This window comes from Onychomys torridus, chromosome 11 (assembly GCF_903995425.1).
Source record: "Onychomys torridus chromosome 11, mOncTor1.1, whole genome shotgun sequence".
Lineage (NCBI taxonomy): Eukaryota > Metazoa > Chordata > Mammalia > Rodentia > Cricetidae > Onychomys > Onychomys torridus.
This window is the reverse complement of record NC_050453.1, coordinates 38,880,974-38,895,963: the sequence shown is the minus strand read 5'-3', so window position 1 is coordinate 38,895,963 and position 14,990 is coordinate 38,880,974. Positions and strand designations below refer to the sequence as shown.

Below are 14,990 nucleotides of genomic sequence, written 5' to 3'. Positions count from 1 at the left end.
TTCTGGTCTCTGCATGGTTTAGCTTTGATCCCTTGGTGGCCCTCAGCCTGTCTTGGGAAGGAAATGACATAAGCAAACAAAAAGGCACTCTGCACCAAGGGGACCCGTCAGACTGTGTGAAGATCCAGAGTCACTCGGCTCTCGTCTCAGTCACTTGCGTGGAAGCCACTTCTTGCCATCAGGGGTTCAGCAATACAGATGGGATTTTTTTTTAACCCCAGACCTACTCTGGGTCACACTTGCAGGTAGGAAAAGAGTCATATTTTCCACAGCAACCAACAGAATGGGGTGGGACCATTTTTTATATCACACTGTGGCCATCAATGTTTTTAACTAGCCTTTCATAAGTGACTTTATTTTGAAAATGAGGGTGTCATCAAGGTGGTCCAGAAACCATTTTATTATTCTCAAGGGCCGTGGTGCCTCTCCCTCAGGAATCCTGGTTCTGGTTAAAGCAGTGATTTTGGAGGCAAAGTATGAGCTTTGCCGGAGCAGAGTTCCCAAAGGCCAAGGTGGCCTGTCGTGGTCACCTTGTGCTGCCAAAGCACTGAGCAGCCAAAGCCTCGAAGCAAGGTGAGAGGGAAGGGAGCCCATAAGCCAGCGTCCCTAGAGCTCTAGGCTGTCACCCCTGTGCTGTGGCTGAGATGAAGATGCTCTGTCATCTCCCAAGAAAGCGGTGTCCTAATACCGTCTCAGCCTTCTAGGAACAGCAGAGGATTTCCATTGAAAATAATGGAAATTCACATTGGTGTACTTTCGATCCGTAAGAGGCAAATCTCTTTTGATCCTTGAAGATATGCATTCTCTCAAGTCGGGAGGATAGGTAAGGTGGGGAGGAGAGTCTAAAAAGGAGGATGGTCCATTTCATCGAGCCAAGAGGCTGGGCTAGTTGGAAAATCGGGGTAGCCTACACTGCTTCCTGTGGAGAGGTCAGAGGTGGGTCCCCCGGCCATGGCTCTCAGTGTCTGGCTTACTCCCTGCCCTGCATGCGCAATGATGCCCAGATTACTGTCCACTGGGTAATCCAGCCCATTGAGCAAAGGAGCATGGGATGGCAGGGACGATATGGAGGATGGAGACTGGGGGATTCCGTAGGGGCTCCCATCCCTCAAGTCCTGATAGGATTGTCCTGTCCCATCCATGGAGAAGCTCCCATTCATTAACTGTCCGCCTGTAACGTCCCCCACGTTGCCATAAATCCTATTGGTGTGGCCAAGCTCTGAAAGAATTTGATCCTCTGTGGACAAAAGAATGGAGATACATTGTCAGCTGCCAGGACTCTGGTGGTTCCTGCCCTTCACAACCAGCAATACAATGACCAGGAAGGATGCCCACAGGCTGCAGCTGCCTCCCTGCCAAGCACAGGTCAGACACCAACATGTCAGCCTACCATCCAGAGACCAACCCAGACCAAAGGGAAAACAAGGATCCCCTGTACCTAAATCCCCAAGCACCATGGGCTGGGAAGTGTCTGGTGACTGTGGTGGTCCTGAGTGGCTCTGAGATACCCTGGTTACACTGAGCAGTGTGAGTGCCTGGGTTTGGTGGGTCGCACTGTCTGTATGACAGATGGAAGCTGTGTAGGGTTTACTCTGAAGGCTTTCAAACCAAGGAAAAGTGCTTGGTCGGGCTGCTTGGGAAACAGGCCTGTATGATAAAGGGGCTGGAAACCACTCTTAGACCTGTATATAAAATCCAGATCCACCCGAAAACGGAGTTCCGTATCAAAGAACTCAGTTTCTTTCTATATCCAATAACCTACTTACTGAGGATAAAAAATGACTTGATTAAGGCAAATGGACCTCCTAGTTTCTTGAAGAATTTCATTAAGAGGATCTAATGAAATTTGCTGAAAGAATTTCTCTCTTCAATAGGGTTGAGCAGGTTTAGTCTTAAGAATTACAGGATTGTGTGATACCCAGAGAGAGACCCACTCGTACCCAAGAGAAATGAGCCACAAAACAAGGTCTGGTATTCCAGACGTGGATTTGAGCAGCTCAGATGAGATGAACTGGTTTCCCCAATCCTGCCAAGATGCCTGGGAAATGGGCATAAATCTCCTTGGCTCTCCTTGGGTCCTAAGTGTCTAAGACCACTGAGTTTGAGCTCTGCAGACCCCTGGGCTAAAGTCAGAGAGTTTGCAGCTTTGTGCTCATGGTAAGTAACTTGCTCCAGTATCTTTTCCCCCCTTTCTACCTGGGCCTACACATTTGTCTGCTACAAAAGGTCACTTTCGACTGGACTTCAATGCCCTATCTCTCTGATCCCCACATTCCACTCAGGAACATAAAAAGGGGGGAGCGTGTGTCATTCAAAGGGAGCAGGAAGGTAAGGACTTATACTCAGATCCACCTTGGCCCTTCACCTGGAACCTGCTGCCCCCTACGATGGGCTCTTAGGGGACAACCATGCCATCCATTCGTCTTCCTATACACAGGTGTGCTTAGCTTTCCCCGGGCACATCCACAGTTGGCTATGTTCACTGCTGCCCAGGACAGCTCTGAGATGCGTAAGGATGTGACACTCCCCTTGTTTAGACTGAGACTTGGGAGAAACAGATGGCTTTGACCGAGCTACACTAGAAATCAGGTGTCTGGTCTGAGGACTCTTCCCTCCCCGACCCACAAAAAAAGATCTTCTGTTTTTGAGGGCTCAGTGACCAAGAACAAACAGTCGTGGTTATTTGCAAACAACCTGAGGATCCACTCATGCGGTCATTTGCAGTTTTGCTGATGCACAGATTTGGATGTAGCGCATGCTGCGAAGCTTGTATGCGGAGGACAGGATGGAGTGAGTGGTGGAGCGGGGGAGGGATTTCAGAAAGGCAGCCAGTTCCCCATCATGCACTCACATTATTGATTTCCCAGGAAAAGGCCTGTTGAGCATGTCCTCCTGCCACCAGGATTGGAGGAACGGCTCACTCTAGGGGACCGTGGGAGGAGCTTAGTGTCCCTGCAAAGGGAGAAGTGCAGGAGGGCTGGTGCAAAGCCCGAGGCGTGGCCATCTGTTCGCCACTATGGACTGGTGAGGGCGGGCGCCTCTGGCAGCAGGAAAGTGGGGGAGGCCTCTGGGCCTGGACAGGGCTAGGCTGGGTCCCGGGGACCCCAGCCTCGGTATCTCAGCAACAGCGGTCTCTTGCTCTCTACTCCTCACCCCTTCCGGAAGGGCCACTAACACCCTTCCCACCCTTTACGGAAAGTCTAGGAAAACCCTGTGCCCGGGAGGGCGTCATCAGAAAGATCCCTCCTGCGGCTGGCAAGGATGACTGTCCCCCAGGGCCTCACCGAGGGCCTCAGCCTCACCCCTCCAGCCCTGCTCACCTTGGAAGCTCAGCTCACTGTCACTAACCCCACAGTCCTCTGCCGAGCTCTCCTTCCCCTGCTTGCTACCTCCTCCCCGGGTCCTCTTGACGCTCTTGTAGAACTGTCCCCAGCGATGCCGCCCCGCGTCCTTCTTCAGCCGTTTCTCTTTGGCCCTTCTGTTCTGAAACCAAACCTGCCCACAAAGCACAGAGAACACATCCAGGGGTTGCCTAAAGACCCCGGCGCCACCCCCCTCCCCAAGCACTCAGGAGGTACCTAACCCCCACCACCACCGCCCTCGGACCCTCAAGGCAAGTGGTTGGAAATGGACCAAAGCTTTGGTGGTGGGCCAGCACGAAGGGTAGGGAAGCCTCATGCCCAGGGCGGTGGTCCTGAACTCATGCCCAGGGTGGGGGGTTCTGAACTCCGTTCCCTATAGACTCAATGCCACCCACTCACCAGATGGTGTCACTCGGGTCCCCAAGCGTCCCTTAGGTGGAGGGCGCAGACAGACCTGCCCCAAGCCCGCATCAGTCAGGGGCAAAGCAGTTGGGGGGTCTCACCTGTACCACCCTCATGTCCAGGCCTGTCTCGGAGGAGAGTTGCTCCCTCACGTGCCGGGCGGGCTTCGGAGAGTTCTTGTATGCGTTCTTTAGCGTCTCCAGCTGCTTTGCCGTGATGGTGGTCCTGGGCCGCTTAGCCCCAGCCTCCGAGTCATCTGCAGTGAAGACCACCTTAATGGAATCAGCCAAGCTGGAGCAGCTGGGCCTCCCCTGCCTCCCTTCCCTCCCCAGAACAACCTGGGGGAGGCAGTGCTGCCCACCCAGGGATGCCGACACTGGTGAGCAGCCTTCCTGTCTTCCCTCAGCTGCGTCTTCTCCCTCCCAGGTCATCTCCCTCCCAGGTCAGTTTAGCCACACAGAGGCCTGTCACAAACAGAACCCAAATAATTCCCCTCATTTCCCTGTCTCAGGGAATACTCTGTCTAGACACCTCGAGAGTCACTCACTCCCCAGGCTGTCAAAGGACAAAATAAGATGTATCCGGAACTGCCTCAGGCAGCCTGTCCCCTCACCTCTCCTGAGCTCCAGTTCACTGACCCATCCTAGGCCTTATCGCCTCTGCCAACCTGCCAGGCCTCACAACTGAGGGGGAGCCTGTGCTTCCCTAGTCATCTGTGTGTTTATAAACTATGGATCAGACCCACTCTCCCCCATCCCTCAAGTTAGGAAGGCAACTTAACCACAGCTCAAAACTCACAGGATAAATAGAATAAGATACACATCTCTCTGTGAAGCATGTGTTGCTTTCGGAGCGTGGCTGCACCCTTGGTTGGACAGGTCAGACCGTTTCACACTGTGGGTCACAGTCAGCTTTTCTGAAAAGCACTATTAATCAGGGCAAACAGTGGTCAGCCTCCAGTTCTTGTTAAAGCTGGGTTGTTACGTTTGGGCAGGGCGGCATCCTGGATGTTCAGTGATGCACAGTGAGGTGAAACGTTTGTCTGTCTCCCAGCCCTTAGACTCGGCTCTGCCCAGACTATGGGGGGGGGGGGGAGCCAGGAATAAAGTTGGCAAGAAACAAAGTGGCCCCCAACTTTTCTGGGCTTTCACATGTGTTCTTGCCTGCCTCCCTACCGTTTTCCCCCTTCCTTTCAATTAAAAAAAAAAAAAAAAAAAAAAAAAAAAAGCCCTCATTGAGGACCAACAATGCTGGCCAACATTTATTAAGTACCTACTGTGTACGAATTTGCTACGAGCCTTACATGCATTCAGTCCCTGGTTCTAGGAGATGCTGGGAGTCAACACACAGAGCTGGGTCTTCCTGGCGAGTGACTCTGATAAGCAGAGTCTAAAGCTGGGGGCCAAGTGCTTCCCCGTGTGGGGTTCCACGCCCTGGGGATTCAGCACACAGGGAAGGGTGAGGGCCTCAGTGTCTTGTCCTCCTCAATCACTGTCATCTCAGAATTGCTCTCAGCTAACTCAACCGACAAGGGGCAGAGTCCAGAGTCCCTCGGCGGGTCACTGCCTAGGAAAGCCCCTTCACTTTAAACGTAGAGAGGGCTGGGCTGGGCCCTCCCTGCCCAGATTCATAGACCTCACAACATAACACTGCTTAACACAACCTAAATTATATAAACATGAAATGATGTGCTTTCGAAAAGTGCAGATGCCCTTTATGTCCAAAAGTCCAAATAAGGAACCTTGAAAAAGGAGTGTAAGCCTATAGTCCCAGCTACTCAAGAGGCCGAGGCAGGAGGATCACTTGAGCCCAAGAGTTTGAGACCAGCCTAGACAACACAATGAGAATCTCTCACTCAAAAGAAACCAAGTGTTATGGCAGTGTGTGTGTGTGTGTGTGTGTGTGTGTGTGTGTGCGCGCGTGCGCACGGGCATCAGAGGAGGGGACCCAATTCATGAGAGTCAATTTCAGAACAAGTTGGCCAAGTGAATCAGAAATCATTTTTTCACAGCCCATGTCAGTGTCCTGTCAGGATGGCGGGTGGCTGGTTGGTCCAACACCACTGCTCACGTGCACAAGTCTTTCTTCGTGTGATTATGGGAACTATTATGCTGTTATTTTAACATTCGCTGTTATTATAATTTAAAATCTTTTTTATATCCTATAACAATGTCATCCAAGTATTCATTAAGTAGTGGTGGTAGTGCTCATACTGAAAAATGTACCCAAAAATCAATAACTTTGGTGCGGAAGTTAAATGTGATAAAAAACACTATGAGGAGGGCCAAGCAAGACCATGACACCCTGGGCTGTTAATTTAGGAGAGAGCATTCAGCAAGGTACTGGAGATAATGCTGAGAAAATAAAAAAGGAACATTAGAGCAAAATACACTTTGGTTATGGATTGGTGTGGCTGCAGAATACACCCTCACAGCACACACTGACAACATTAATTCCTGTGGAAAATTAGGCATAACATATGTTCATTCTGAATTATGCAGTGTCTCCTAAAACTTGATCCTGGCATAAAATGCAGCATCGTTGGAAATGCAGATATCGAAGGAGATGAGATGAACGAGCAAAATCGTTCCCACTGAGGTGCAAGTAGCTGTCTATATTCAACCCTTTCTTTAGCTCAAGGGAGGGAATTGTGAGCTTGGAAAAAAGGTTTAGAGAAACAAGAAGAGATGAAAATTAACAACAGCCAAACATGCTACAGCAGACAAATGTCCCCTACTATGTCAAGGCTCCTGGGATTGCCCAGAAGGGAAGGGACAGCTAGGGGCAGAGAGTACCTAGGGGACAAGCACAGAAGTCTTGAGCTACTTTTTACCCTTTAGCACACATCATCTCCTGTCTACATTTCCCTCCACTAAGGCCTCACCCTTATTTAATATCCCCTTTTATAAGCATCATCCTAGTTAGCCTCAGGAAACAGCAGTGCAGCAAGGCTTCCTCAGCTTGCCAGAGAAGCTGCAAATCTGTAAGCCACCCACCCAGCCTTGGATACCAAGACTAGAGGTGTCCATTGTCCTATGGAGGCCACAGTAGGACAAACTGCTTCCATGAGATGACAAGCCCTGCAACATCATTCTTGCCTCCCCTGTGACATTACTGCTTGTCTCTCTCTTCTCTGGAATTACCCACAGCACCAGGAGATTCTGGGCTACGAACACACAAGGTCAACATGAGGTCTTTGACTGTAAGGTCTAGCACAGGCCTAGGAGAGGCGTGCGTGGCTTTGGTGCAGGTCTGGTAGGGCCCAGCTCTAAATTGTCTTGGTATCTCCAAACCCAGCTGTGTTGACGCCCTTCTGTGACAACCTGGTGAATTCCAAAGCAACAGCATGGGATTTTAAGGAACTAGAGCAGTGGTTCTCAGTGTGTGGGTGGCAACCCTTTGGGGGTCACCTAAGACCATTGGGAAACACACATATACACATTATGGTTCATAGCAGTAGCAAAGTTACAGTTACGAAGTTGCAATGAAAAGAATTTTATGGTTGGAGGTCCGCACACCATGAGGAACTGTGTTAAAGGTTGCAGCATTAGGAAGGTCGAGAACCACTTAAAATAGAGTGACTGAGCTCATCAAGGCAGAGGTTTGAATAGGATCTATAGAGGTCTCCAGTCTCCAGGGAAGAAGGCCACTGTCCTTGGTCCACTAGTAAAGGCCAGAGCTAGGAGTCCCCAAGAGAGATGAGGCCCCTGTCCCATCATGCCACAAGCCAAAACCAAGGTTAGCCCAGCTGGCTCACCCCAGGGCCCTGAAGAATTGCCTCAGCCAAAAAAAAAAAAAAAAAAAAAAGAATTTTTCCATGAATTAATCAGACCCAGATAGCATGGGTAAGTGAACCCAGGAAAGAACTAGAAATACATGAAATTGTCTGTCTGTCTGTCTGCTTCCATCAGGCCCAGACCCATCAACAGATCAACAGAGCTGCCTTTCACAGAAATACCTGAATTGCTAAAAATGCTAGGCAAGGACAAAGAGCCCTGACGTTCTGGGAGCCCTGGCTGAAGAGCCCTAGGTTGGGGGTCTGGTCAGATTCTGAATTCAGAGGCAGGACGTGATACTCTCACCCTCTTGCCAGAGCTGTGACTGAGAAGCCAGGAATGGAGGTGCTTCAGGAAAGTGAGAGTCAGGACTGCCTTCCTGGGGGTAATATGGGGGACACGCTGGTCTAAGCCTTGGACAGAGAGAAAAGTCTCTGCTCTGTGAGGCCGGGACAAGGCAGGCAAGAGCAGCAGCTTCCAAGGGGGTGTCTGGGAAACACTGAGGGGTGACATCAGCCTGCACTGAGCTCTAAGTTGTCACTGAGCAGGGCTGCGGCCTCGAAGTAAGGTAAAAGTCATCACACTGTTGACTCTCCCAAAGTGTGTCTCCTCCCAGCCATTGATCTGAGGGACACACTTACTCCAGCTTCAGGGCTTCAGGCACTCAAGGGTCTGTTCCCCTGAGCCCACAGCCTGAGGACAGACAGGAAACAACTGAAAACAGGCCAACCTGCAAGTCCTGTGGCTCTTGCTGACCGCAGCCTGTGAGGCATAGGATGATGGGGAAGTGTGTGTGTGCATCTCAAACATCCCAGCCAACCAAACTCAGCAGCCCCGCTCCAGGCAGTGATGACTGAGTCCACTGCCTCATAAGGGCCTCGGCATCTCTCAGTAACTACCGCTTCAGTAATGCTTCACAGAGCCAGCCAGGTCTAAGAAGGGTGTGGGGGTGCTCAGAACTAACTCTCCCTGTGGAGCTCTGGTTACAATTCTCAGTGGGGAGGCTGAGTAGTGGCAGTGTCCAGAGGGCTGGCCAGGAGGGACCCAGAGAGACAAGCACCTCAGTGAGTAGCACACGGGCAGCAAAGCGCTGGAGGAGCTCGCGCGGGGCCATGCTGCTTACCATTTTGCTTGGCCGTCTCATAGTCTTCTTTACACACTAGCCGCCCGTCCTCCATAAGGTAGAACTCGTCCCCCGTGGCCAGCTGCCGGTTGCAGATGATGCAGGCGAAGCAGGGCAGGTGATAGACAAAGTCCTGGGCCTTGCGGACCACCTGGGTTGGGGGGATGCCCTGCTGGCAGGCTGTGCATTTTGTGCCAAAGCGCCTGTCAGGACAGCGGTAAAAGGGATAAAAACAAGAGGGTTGTGGTTGGAGTCGCTACCATTTATCAGCCCTCTCCCACCCCACCACTCCAGTGTCCGAGAAACACCAAAGCGCTGCACAGTACTCCGGGCCTTCTACTAGCTTCCTTGCTTTATGCCAGGGGTGCTGGTAAGGGATTGGACAGCAAGCTAAGGGATTGGACCAGAGTTAGAGTCATCAGTTCCCGTCCCACGGCTGACATCCCAGGGATCCACAGCGACACCCGCACTGTACAGAGGCAGAGGGAGGGGCTTCTAAGTGTCCCCCTGTGTAGGAAGTCACCCTTCACCTCCTGCTTTTCTCGTCTTTATGGTGCTTCCTAAAAGACCAGCCTGCCAGGGAACCATGTACGCTGTGGGCCACTCAGACTAGCATACACAGTCTTCGACAAAGTTTCCTTTTTTTTTTTTTTTTTTTTGTTTTTCCAGGCAGGGTTTCTCTGTAGCTTTGTGCCTTTCCTGGAACTCACTTGGTAGCCCAGGCTGGCCTCGAACTCACAGAGATCTGCCTGCCTCTGCCTCCCGAGAGCTGGGATTACAGGCATGCGCCACCACCGCAAAGTTTGCTATAGGAGAAAGCCCTGTGCGCGGTTGGCTGGGGGTCAGCACATGCCTGCATCCACACTGGCACTCAGGAGATAACACTGTCAGCAGAGTAAGGCTCTCCTGAACACTTCTCCTGTTCCTTCTGAGCCCTCACACACACACACACACACACACACACACACACACACACACACACACACATGCCCAAACCGCTCCATGTATCCTGGGATGTCACTGTCCCAGGAAGGCCCAGGAAGCCACACTGTCAAATCCTTACTATATCCTCCAGTAAGGAACCTGCAGATCTGACTTTGGAAAAGCCTTCTTTCAACAGCTCTCTTCTGCTGTACCCCTTCCTGGAATGGCACCAAGGCAAGAGGAAGCCAACCACTGCCACCCTTTACCAGGGCTGGCAAGGGAGGAGAAATAGATTCAGTGGAAGAAGCATCCAGCGAGGTCCTTGAAGCCCATCTCCCCATCCCAGACATAGGGAGGGCCACGCGGAGCCCTCGCGGTGGCTCCAGAGACGAGAGTACTAGAGTCGAGGCAGCGAAGGGGGTGGTTGGCCGCAGGTAATTCTTCCCGGGCCTGGAAGGAAAGGGGGGAGGCAGGAGGGGATGGGAAGCTGGGGCAGAGTTTAAAACGGCAATCAACCTAATTATTCATGACACTTCACACAGCAGAACTTTATCTTCTTCAGGATGAGAGACTTCGCCTAATGGATCTGGGGAAGGTTTGATTTTAATGGTCCTTTTAACTAATGCTTATAGGCAGCCCGATTTCCCCTGAAAGGACAGTACATATTTCATCCACATTAATACCAAATAAATTAATTATGGTCATGGCTATCATGATGAATCCCAGATTAATGCAGAATGATGGGTCTCTTATGCAGCAAGGATACCTGTGGAGGGGGCTGCACGGGCCTGCAACAGGCATGGACAGCTGTGGCTTCCACAGCACCCCCACCAGGGACATAGTGTCCTGGAGGGAAGTGGGGGGTCTCCATCAAGCGTAGATTCCCACCTGCCAGTACTGTGGTAGGGAGACTGCTTTTCTGAGAGCATAGGAAAAAGGGCTGCGTATGAGGGCCTGAGAGGTGCCTCTTAGTTTAGAGAAAGCTAGCCTCTTAGAGCAGGAGTTTGGGACCTTATGAGCCCCCCAGATGGTCAGAATCCTACATAGAGGGGCCCCAGCTTTTGTCAGATTTTCATAGGGATGCAGAACCCAGAAGAGCAGTTTCTATTTGCAGAATAACAAAGTTAGAGGATGTTCACAGAGCACTGAACTTGAGTGTGCAAGCACAGTGCCAGGTCTGCACCGGCCTCAGCTGCCCGGAACATGGGTGATGCCCAGGCTCCCTCCACAGGCAGCAAAGCTTTCAATGGAAAGGCAGGACAGCTCTGTCTCATGTGTGCAAGCGCCTGGGTGTCCCTGTGCGCATGGGAAGTGGGACAGGGAGGCAGACTTTTCCCATCCACCCCTGCCGATGAACAATACCTCCGCTATGCCCACTACAAACCCTTCCAAGAAGTTCTAGAAGGGATGGGAGAGTGCATCCACACTTGCAGGCCGAAGATGCTGGGGCAGGAGCCTCTCTAGGGAAGATGTCTCTCACGCCAGTCCTTCCCAGGAGAAGAGGGCGGAGGGGAGAGCCCAGAGCGGAGCAAGACCCCACAGCAGGCTCTCCCCAGAGAAAACCGCTTCTCCTGGCCCCTAAAAAGCAGCTGGACTTTCAATCGCCAGAAGAGCCCGGCTGACACGAGCAACAGAGACGTGAACGATACCGCGGGATAAACTTAATCTCATCCCGACAGTGATTCATGCCCGAGGGTGCAAGTGCACAAGGAAAATGAAAAATAAATGGACTTGCACACTAGCGTTTTTTTTTTTTTCCTTCCAGCCATTGAAGCAATTTTCCTGATTGTGGGATTTATACCAGTGGTAAGTGGAAGCTGCCCCCTCGCTACCTTTTTCTCCTGAAGTATGGCCAACAGGATCCTTGCCAGGGGCTCTCTGTGCACTGCCTTGTTCCTGTTGCTCCCCTGGCTTGTTCTAGCCCCACGGAGCACCCCAGGCACAGCCTGTGGTCCCAGAATAAGTAGCTCGGCTATTAGGGTGGGGCAGGTTGTACAAGGCGAGGACAACGGTCAGTGTCCAATCTCAGACCAGTCACAGTCACAGATGAAGAAGCTCTGGCAGGTGACACAACTGTCATGTGACCAGACAGAATGCAACACACGGCCATGTTTAAAAACCTCAAACAAACTAAAACTCTGAGCGTGGCTGCTACACAGTCAGTTTTAAAGGATGCTGGGGTGAGGGAGGAGGTGGACAGTAGCTAGGGAACATGGCTTCTGGGGGGAATTCCCAGGCAGCACCCCCTCAGTGCCCATTCCACAGATCCTGCATCTGGCTTCACTCTCTAGAAGGCCATTCCTGCCAGCTGTGCCCAACTAAGCCTCATAGGACGGTCAGTTTCCCACAGACAGCAGCTAGAGCTCATCCAAAATGAGCACAGAAGTGGCTTGACTTAGGGGTAGAGAGCTTGCCTCGCATGCCCAGGACACTCGGCCCACACAGTGCCACAAAGATAAAGGAATGCCAGGGAGAACTTGATGACGGCTCACCTCCTATTTGTTGTTCTCTTCCTCACCCAGCATGCAGTGGGGGGAGCAACAAGACCTGCAGAATGAATGAACACCCGAAAGGTGCACCTGAGTAGCCGGGAAGAGCAGCTCCCAAGAGCAGAAGGGCTCACTCCCATCAAAAGCTTTTCTAGTGAGGACATGGCGTCCTGTGTTGCAGTTCACTAAAACAGGAAACTTTCCACCCACTCTCATTGTCTTCACATTCATCTCAGAGATGTCTCCAGTGTCCAGGCTGAAAAGTGGGTGTCGTGATGCCCTGTAACAAATAGGAAACTGGGGGGGGGGGGGGGCAGAGTGGTAGCAAATGAGAGAGCGAGGATTTGAACTCAACACTTCCAAAGCAATATAGGTTGTGCACAGCTGGCATCCGAGGAAACAGACACAGATTTGGTGCCTGGGATGGCTTGATCTTGCTTGTCAACTTGATTGATGGAGAGACACCTGGGAGATTAGTGCAGCCCACTCTGGCTGTGTCTGTGACGGTGTTTGCAGAGAGGACTAACAAAATGTGGGAAGACCTGCCCTAGTGGAGATGGCATCGTCCTATAGATTGGGGTCCAGGGTGGAATAAAAGGAGAAGGCTGGAATGCAGGTCATTGCCCCATCTCCCTTCTCTGCCTCCTGATCAACACAATGCAATCTGCTCCTCCATGCCTTCTCTGCCGTAATGAGATGCGAACCCCTGATGTGGTGAGCTAAAGCAAGCCTTTCCCTTCTCGTGGTTACTTCTCTCTGGTATTCATTACAGCAACAGGAGGCTAACACAGTACCCCTGACCAAAGCCAAGCCTAAATACAGGACCTCATGCCCCTCACATGCCTCCAGCAGCTCCCGGGGCAGTAGAATCCCAGTCCCGTAAGGCTGGGGCTGCTGTGGTAGCCAAAATGTGTTCACCCATCACACAGCTCAGGGGCTAAGGAAGTGACAAAGACATCAGAGCCATCTCTCAGAGCTACCCGTGAGCCCAGGAAGGGCCAGGGCTTCTGTCCTTGTCCCACCCTCTGCTCTAGTGCCTTGCCTGAGTTCCTGCCTCTGTCTACCCACCCCCCTGATCTTGATGGGCCTGGCTTGGGCACTCACAAGTGCAAGAACAGTCACAGTGTCTGGATTCTATGGAAAGACAGCGGTGGGCAGGCCCTGCAGGCACAGAGCTTCTAGAACTAGGGTCACAGAAATCCTACACTACAGACATCCCACACTTGGACAGTTTTAAATGCTGCCACATGACCAGATCCACACAATTGTTTTGTGGTCCCTGAGACATCAGTAAGTGCCCCATTCACCAAGCTCCTACTGCGTGTCCTGCATGGTAGGTCCTGTGACATACATGAGCAACCATTCCTCACTACCAGGCCCTCAACTCAGCACTCTCTTGTCTTCCCCATGGCACCCACTGTCACCCCAGCACCTCCTACTCAGTCCTTGGTGACTACAGCTCCTGGCCCTGCCTCTGGGCCAGGACCTCCAGTGACTTCATTACACAGCCCTTCTGTTCTGCCCACTTGGGTACCTGATCTCCTCCTGAAGGTCATAGCCTCCACCCTTCCTCAGCTGCTCATTCTGAGAGTCTTCCCAAGATCTTGTCTCTAGTTATCCCGCCGGGGGATGACAGCCACCTGTCCATTAAGCACTCGTTCCCAAGTGCACTCTAGCATTGACTACAGGACACTCTGCCTGCATTATCTCTGCCTCTGCCTCTCACACCCCAGCCCTGTGGCCTCAGTTTCACCTCTACCCAGCAGAGTCCACGTCCATCTGACTAATCCTTCCCTCAAACCCTCTGGCTTTCCTGGCGTCTCTCTACCTTCACCTTTCCCCAAAGCACAGGTGTAGGGGCAGAGCTGAGGAAAAACACACCACTTCACTGCTTAGACTTCCTTCAAACAATAATCACACCCCAAGAGGACTGTAGAAATCAACACAGGCCCGAAGAGTTGCCCTAGACACAGACCAACCATGTGTTACCCCAACCCACCACCCCACCCACCATAGTACCAGGAGATTTATTTCCCCAGCCCTGGCTTCCGATAGGTGGCCTGAGCTACTGTTCACAGCCCACACAGAGTGTGGATTCCCCAGACAGCTGTGCCCTCAGCCTTCCACATCCTTCTACCTGTCTCCTTGATCCTTCCCTTCAACACACAGGACACATGACCCTATCTCTGATACTTGACCTGCACAATTCCTATCTACCACCCATGCCTCGACTTCCCTTTAGAGCAAACTCCATGCCCCATCTACACCACCTTCTACACAGCTCCCTCCTTTAGCAAACTCCTCAGAGAAGGTCTAGAATTGATAACTCCTGTGCTCCTGGGCCAAGCTTCTTTTGAAGCCAGCCTGTCAGTGTGCTGCCGGGCCAATCAAGCCTGCATGGATAGCCTTGTATTGCTAAATCCAGCAGTCAGCTCCAATCCCCACCCCCCCCCCCCCCCCACCCCCGCGCGCGTGCGCGCGCAACATCTTATCTCTAGAGCTGTGTCCCCTTCCCAGAGTAGGGCCTGGGTTCCAAGAATATGTGGAATAGCCACACAAGGGCCTATTAAAGATGAGAAGTGGGTAAGGTGCCGCCACCTCACAGCTGAAAACCACAGAGATGGGGTTGGATCCTAGAGCCCTTCCTAAGGGCTTCCCTCACGCTTGGCTGCTGGGAGGCAGGCAGTGGGCACCAAGCCAGGCCCCAGTTCAACCTCCCATGAGCGGGAGCTGCCACCTCATGACGCGCCATCCAAAGGAAACAAAATACTGCCTAACTTGATTTTATGCTTTAATTGCGTGGCGGTGATTTACTGCTGGCTGTATATTTTTTTTCTCGGCTGACACTTCCCTACATGTATTTCTTTTATCTATCACCACACTTGACAGGTGAGTTGCTAATATTTACTGTTAC

At 51.9% G+C, this 14,990-nt stretch overlaps 1 protein-coding gene across 1 annotated transcript in view; it reads right to left on the bottom strand.

Moving 5' to 3' along the window:
* Nucleotides 1-303: 303 nt before the first annotated feature.
* Lhx4 (LIM homeobox 4) overlaps nt 304-14,990 on the bottom strand; it is a 40,823-nt gene continuing 26,136 nt past the window's right edge. The window contains exons 3-6 of the mRNA XM_036203020.1: nt 8,664-8,866; nt 3,866-4,020; nt 3,321-3,495; nt 304-1,237 (exon numbers count right to left, since the gene is read on the bottom strand). Of these exons, the coding sequence (XP_036058913.1) occupies nt 843-1,237; nt 3,321-3,495; nt 3,866-4,020; nt 8,664-8,866 (928 nt within the window). The 3' untranslated portion in view covers nt 304-842. The remainder of the gene's footprint in view (nt 1,238-3,320; nt 3,496-3,865; nt 4,021-8,663; nt 8,867-14,990) is intronic.